Source organism: Corvus brachyrhynchos, unplaced genomic scaffold (assembly GCF_000691975.1).
Source record: "Corvus brachyrhynchos isolate BGI_N302 unplaced genomic scaffold, ASM69197v1 scaffold59, whole genome shotgun sequence".
Taxonomy (NCBI): domain Eukaryota; kingdom Metazoa; phylum Chordata; class Aves; order Passeriformes; family Corvidae; genus Corvus; species Corvus brachyrhynchos.
In genome coordinates this window covers 1,423,994-1,431,296 of record NW_008246054.1, presented here as the reverse complement: position 1 = coordinate 1,431,296, position 7,303 = coordinate 1,423,994, and the positions used below count along the sequence as shown (strand labels likewise).

Here is a 7,303-nt window from a genome sequence, read left to right as displayed (position 1 = left end):
CCCAGCCCCCCCCCACTGTCAGTCCTGGCTCGTGAGCAGAGGGCTCCTTCTGCCCCATCTCCTTTAGCCCCATCGCATTCTAGGTGTCACTGCACAAGCTCCATCACCCAGCTATGCAAATCATTACAGCTAATTGGGATTTACTGCCTTTCACCTGCCTCCTTTGGTACCACACCAGTACAAACTGCACACTTCCATTCATACACAATACACACCGTGAAAGCCCAGAGTGGTATGACTTCCCTGACTAAATATTCTAATTTTTATCATAATTTCATCAACTTTATCTGCTACTGAAGGCTACTTTACAAATCCAAATCCGAAAATCTCTCCCACCATCTTCTGTCATGGGAAGTGATACTTTCTCTTTAGTTGTATAGCTGCTCACACTACTGAGAATGTTCATTTCACTCCTTGCCTACCTGCCTGAAAGGTCCTTGGGGTGGGGTTTTTCATGGGTTTGTGTGTGTTGGTGGTTTTTTTTTTCCTAATACCGGATATAACAGCTCATTTGAAAAAAACATACAGACACTGAGTACCTCACACAGAAGCTGAATTCAAGGGTGATGTTATTTTCTGCTTTGTGTTTATTTACGTGCCTCATTGTTCCCCTCCAAGTCCCCTGCGCTTTATTAGTTCAGGAAATATCTCCAAGTTCTCCTGCATGGAGGCATTTGCACGAGCCTGTGCACTTGCAATTAGAACTGAAGTATCAGGAGACAACGCAGTGAAAACACAGGCAAGAGTCAGCCTAAAACAAACAACCAAAGGCTTGAAACAAATTGAGAAGAAACAAAAACAAGTAAGTGCATCAAATAGCACAAACTCCAGAATCAGGTGTGAGAGGCAAAGCCGAATAAGTGAATATCCAAATCCTCACACAGCAAAACGGACAGACCACAGACTGCTGCTCCCTGCAGAGCCTGCCCTGTAATAGGGAGATTGAGAGGCTTTGGAACAAAGCTCCTTTTATTTCTGCAGCACCACCACAGAAGACGCGGAGTGACCTGATCCAGGCTGATGGCTGAACACACAACTTCTAGGGGGCTGCAAAGTTACTCAGACAACAAAACCAAAGACAGTTCTCCTCAGCTTGCTCAAAGGTTCCACAAACTAAGTGACCACAAAAACCTAAACATCAGCACGAAGCAGGTAAACATTAATAATCTCAAAGCAGACCTGTGTACATCAGCATTCTGACACCACCCTCAAAGGAACTTCACATTTCAGCTATTACTGCAAGGTGAGATGCAGAGCACCCCATCCCCTACTTTGGGCAAAGTTCCTGGACCCAAAACCATTCCCACGCTGGATTTTAAAGGGCGTGGGGGTGCGGTGGGCGTTTGCTATTTTTGCTTTGATTTGGGTTTTGCTGGATTTTTACTTTAACATGTATGATGGACAGGGAAGTTGGCCTGCATGTTTCAGGCCAGAAATCCACAATCAGCAGAGGGTCACGTTAACTTTCTCAAATATTACTTTTTATTACCTTCCCCTCAGAATTCTGGGCTTCACCTCCCCTTCGTGTGGCATACAGAATTAGATAACATAGGATCTTATCACAGTTTGAAAATTACAAAACAATTCTATTTACTACATACCAGACTGCTAGAAGAGATTAAAGAAAATGTCTTTTCAGGTTCATTAACATATGTATATCTCAACAGACTTAGATGTAGAATAATAAATGCCATTTTGAAGAACAGTAACTGCTTGTTAGAAAAAGAGCCATTTTTAAGGTTTAAAACAGCAAAAGCAGAAATTTGTCTATAGCAACAGTAAGGCTCAAAGAGGAAACAGCAACAGAATTGAAATGAAAACAAACATTACACAGAAAACAAACAAAACTGTGTTTCCCCACTAAATCTTTTCCAGTCAGTGACTGTGGATTCGGCACTTCCCATAGATGACAAAACACAGCAACAGTTACAGGTGGCTTCTAAGGGAGATTGCTGAAAACTCAGGTTTTCAAAATGTCACAAAACACAGAATCTTCAGAGTAGGAAGAAAAAAGTCTTAAATTTCAGTCCCAGGATATAGAGAAACTCAATTTATCTCCATTTTTATCACAAAAAATCAGATCTTACAAGCTGTCAGTGCGATTCTCATTGTCTACTCCTACCTGTTAGTAAAGTCACCACGATGCCATTTAGAAATTACTGTCATTTAGGTACCCCTAGACTGTCTCTACAGGCATGGATTTGAGAGCTCAACCACTTGAAGAGGAAAAGAGTAAAGATGGGTGGGAGAAAATTCCTGATGCTATACATCAGCACTAACTTTAAAAGAAACTTAACAAAACTGCAAGTGAAACGAAAAGTTTTATTTAACAAGCTTCTACTCACTGTTTCCCCTACAGCTTGGGATTCATTTTAACAGGTCTGTGCACAAGTTATATCAGCATTGGGGATCATCCTTCTTCATATTTTCTACAGATGGACAAACACTCCTAAAGCTCTGAACTGTGGAGACAGCTCTGGTGACAGGGAAGTATCTACTCCGCATGCAGTGTGTGTGCCTTTAAAATATACATGCAAGGAAAAGAAGCTAGGCAGAAGATGGCCATGGAGAGGAAGGAACTGGGATGTGGCAATTACCAGGAGTTTGAAATAACTATTTACTCTTCCACTGAATAACTTAAAAAAATAATTCACCATGGCAACAATCATACTTCATAGTAGATAAAGCATTGAATGCTACAAAGCCTTTGCAAAATGAATTATGCACCAGTATGTAGCATGCACTTGCTTTATATTACTGCACATACATTCCAACGAAATTTCCTTTTTGACTCATCTGGCATTTGCTTTTTTACTCTGCACCAAATATCATCCACTTTTCTGACTCTGATCTCATGGATCTGGAACTGTTGAAGGCATTTATTGTGTCTGTTCAAGAGATTCATATAAAATAATTAATGCATTAATTATCTCCATAAGTTGAATTGAGTGTTATGTTGAAAAAGAAAACTTATTTCCTCCTATTCATAATGGTTTGATGCTCAAATTGCATCATATTAAGAGAAAATTTGTATCAAAGTTACAAATTGGTAGTACATGGTCTTCTCTATTTAAAACCCAAATATAAATTATCAGGCTTTGACAGGATAACAGAACTTAGGCAGCAATGTGCACATAATATACATTCCTACATCCAGTGTAGTTCAGCTAAACCAGAGTGAAAACTGGAGTATATAATATACATCTATGAGTTTCAATAAGTAGTTGCACATTAAGAGCAGCAATTCGCAAATTAGAAAGTAACTCCAGCAATGGAAGCACATCAAAAGCGTGGAAATAGAAAAGCACACTGACTCTGCCTCAGATTTTCTGCTTACTCTAGAGTGGATGCATCCAAGGAATATTTAGGTTAAATTTAAACCAAATCATTTCAAAACAATTCAAATTAATCAGAAATTATCCAGTTTACAACTAATGGTTGCTCAGGCTAATAAACCTGAATAAAACTGAATAATTAACCATGAAGACAAAGAGAAATTAATTGATGCTTCACTGAAGAGATTCAGTTATCCTCAGTACTTCCCAATGCATGCAAGGAGGTATCAATACTCATGGGCCCGGCTCCATGTGAAAAGTGTAGCTCCTGGAGGAGTATTTACAACATATTAAGAGGATGTGATGCAGTGGTCTCCTACAAGTACCAGCCCCTGCCAGAATCGCTGCAGTGCCAGAGAACAGGCAGAACTCTTGTCATTTGTGATGCCTTCACATCCCAGCAGAACCTGGAGTGCAGCCCCCACAGCAAGGGGGAACAAACCCCACAGGGCTGAGGCTGCAGCAGCAGCACCGCCCTACAGGTCCCACATCCTGCTGGGTCACACCCACACCTCATTGCTCTGGGCCAGCCCCACCCGGAGCTTAACTCGACCCACAGGTGTGGGGGGGTGTCCTTCACAAACATTGGGAGAGTCCGACTGGAATGCCTGGAACCACTAGGTGTCAGCAGAAGAAAGTGCACGGCCACGGCTCCCATGCCGAAAATCTGAGCCTCGCTTCCCAACATCCCCCAACTGCTCAGTCCTACAAAGCACCTTTACATACAACTCGTAATCACACAGATAGTTCTGCTGAAGATGACCTACTTGTGTGAATTAAATATTTAGAAGAGATAAAAACATTTCCTCTGCAAACAGCAAAAAAATTGTGGATTTGAAAAAAGCCATTCAAGTGAACAAAATGCTCACACTGGTGTCACTGGTAGACATTTAAGCCATATGCACCGAGATAATCTGCCTCAGTAGAGCCCAGTGAACACCCAGCCACTACTGTGTTTGACTGGACTTAATAGCAACAGAGGTTTGTGGGGGCTGTGAGTACATCACTCCTCTGCATTTAAAACTGCCTTAGTGCAGCTATGGCAAACACTGTAGGAAACAGCACTGCATCAGTTATTTTGTCGAGTAAATATTACTATTATTATTATGCTTGCCAACTGTATTACTTGTATATGTTTTTTTCATGCAATTTCTGTTATCAAAGGCCTCAGAAAGTTCATTGCAACAGAAAACTCATTGCCCATGTTCTGTTTATATGCACATTACACAACCTCGTACGTCTAGAGTAAAAACCTCTGAACAGAATAAGAGCTCTTGCCATGCTAAAGTATAATAATGTGAATTAAGAGCTGCTCTGTGACACATTCTGGGCCTACACAGATTATTTATCCTAAAAAGTCAGCTCATACCAATGAGATAGTCTGTGAAATTAAACTGTCTTATGAGAGAGAAACTATGAATGGAAGAAAAGCTGCTGCTTTGAATTTATTTTCTAATTATCAATGATTTTAAATGAACAGTCAGGTTTCTGGAGTTACAGGATATGAAATGCAAAGAACCACCTCATGTTTGGTATTGCTTATGCCCACTTAATCCATGTGAAGGTGATACATGAACATAAAACACTTGCAAATTTTCTTTATATAAATCTTAATACTAAAAGGTATAATCACAAACCAAACTATTGATTTACAAAAAGCCTTAGGAAAGAAAGCCCTGAAATTTTCCACTTCCTGATTATTAAGGTGAATTTTATGACATATTTGTGCAGCTATATTTACAAGTTTTCTTTGATGGAATGATAAGCAAACAAAACTATTTCTGCTACTTCCTCAGGTTAGCTGTCCCTCAAACTTGCACTTTCTAGGGGCGTGCCACTGTCAGCTCATTTCAAATGTTCATCTTTAACATTCAGCCTTCAAAATACCAGATGGTATTTCCAGAACAGCAATTTAAATTTTTATTTTCCTTCATAAACCCCTTAACTAGTTAATCTCACACACACATCCAGGCAAAGCATACACCAATATTCCCAGAGTTGCCTGGCAACTACAGGGAGGAGCACTGGAGAACAAGGAAGCCTGCACGGATGGAGGGAAGTCAGTGTCTCCCCAGCAGGGATAAAGGAGGCTCACAGCCAGAGTGCCTCGCTGGTTCCATCTTTGTCATTTATATGGACCCCCTTTTAAATACCTCCCATTATTTCACCTGAGATGCTTTAAAAGCCCAGTTCTTACACCCAGACATACACATACAAGTCAATAAAATGTATTTTTTCCACACACACAGATTGCCCCAGTAAGATGTGGAAGGACTTGTGCTGACTTGAAAAGTCATTTTTGAAACCTGAGTATGAATCGTTGAAATGATACTTATTTGATGGTGATAACTGGGCTTTTTAAAAGTCAGGCTAAGCTGTGTTTTCCTCCTAGCTTTAAAAATAACAAGACAAACTACAGTATCGGACAGACTTTACCTACTGAAATCCTCAAGAAACACTATACCCATCGTTCAACTTTTGGCCATGTAACCATTTAATATCATGGTTAAAATTAAATTTATCCCATGTCTGCAGCCCAGATATTTTCGTTAATCTTCAAAGAACAGGAGAATGCCAAATACACCACCTTTTAACATGAAAACACAATGAAGAGACTGCTTTTGCAGAGGAGGAAATGGTCAGCTCTGCACTAGCCTCTTATGATCATTAATTTATTCTTTTTCATCATCTCTCCTCTAACTAGACTGCCTTCAAAACTAAGCAACACCATACCTTTCCATAAGAAGGTTTTTCCCTGTGTGATGGCTCATGCTCGTTGCACCTCTTTCATTTTGGAGACTTGAACACTGGTTTCAGTACTAGTCAGCCAAAGAGCCACCACACTGACCTTAGGAAAAGCAGGTTATGCTACACTTTGAATTGTCAGGTTTTTTTCTCCACCACAGCTGCAGATTTACATCTTATGCCTACTAATTGCCTACTTACGGGTTCAATTTTCAGGGCGTTTCTGTAGCTCCCAAAGAAAGCTGCTTGTGCTTTTAGAAACGCTCTTGCAACACCATCTCCAGTGGTTGTAGAGACTTTCTTCAATCTGTTCTTCAGGGCAGAAACCTGAAATCACACAGCAGGTCTAGATCACTCTCATATCACAAACAAAGCGCAACACATTGGGACACAGCTAAATGAAAAATGTGCTAACCACAGCAGCAGTTCTGACAAAAGGCGACATTGTGAATTCAGGGTTGAATTTTTCAGTTCTAAAAGCATTACTTTTCAAGCTGTTTTGCTTCTCTAAGATATGACCGGATTCTATTCAGAAACCAATAGGACACTAAAAGCTTCATTGAACCTTCCCTCCTACTTAAAATCCACTGTTAACATGCTGTTGAGTACTTTTTAAAAGGTAGCCCATGAAATTGTGTCACTCTTGATCAGAATCCATTAAATAATTGCAGCTAAATTAATTCAAACATCAGATTAATAAGAGAAACTCTGCACAACCAGGCCATCCATCACTACCAAGGCGAGGAACAAATCCTGAAGGTCTGAAAATTTTGTTTGCCACAAATACAAGGGTTTTTAAAGGTTATATTCCCTCGTATTTCAGAGCCTGAATGGGAAATGACCCCGGGAGGGCTGTATTTCTGTCTGTGGGGGTACCCTCGGCAGGATCCCGGACCGCGGCCCAGTGCCGCGGAGCCACAGGCTCGAATGCGGAAAATTAATTTAATTTATTGGCAATCAAAATACGGTCAGATACTGAGAAACAAAGACAGAAACTTAAACACCTTCCCCCGCCGCCACCTTTTTACCGGCCCAACTCCCCGCCCCGTCTCCACCTCCCCTCCTCTGATGTCAGTCCCGGCCGCTCCTCCTGCCGCTCTTAACTCCTCACATTTTTTCCTCGCTGGGTCCTGGGGCTTTTTGGTGTTCTCACAGCTTTTTGGAGTTGTTAGCCGAGGGCTCGGCCATACCCGGGAGCCGCTGTGTCCTGCCCCCGCCGCGCC

The 7,303-nt window shown here is 41.1% G+C and overlaps 1 protein-coding gene across 1 annotated transcript in view; it reads right to left on the bottom strand.

Moving 5' to 3' along the window:
- DENND1A (DENN domain containing 1A) overlaps nt 1-7,303 on the bottom strand; it is a 165,065-nt gene that overhangs the window by 52,506 nt on the left and 105,256 nt on the right. Inside the window, exon 14 of the mRNA XM_017745390.1 lies at nt 6,282-6,407. Within this exon, the coding sequence (XP_017600879.1) occupies nt 6,282-6,407 (126 nt within the window). The remainder of the gene's footprint in view (nt 1-6,281; nt 6,408-7,303) is intronic.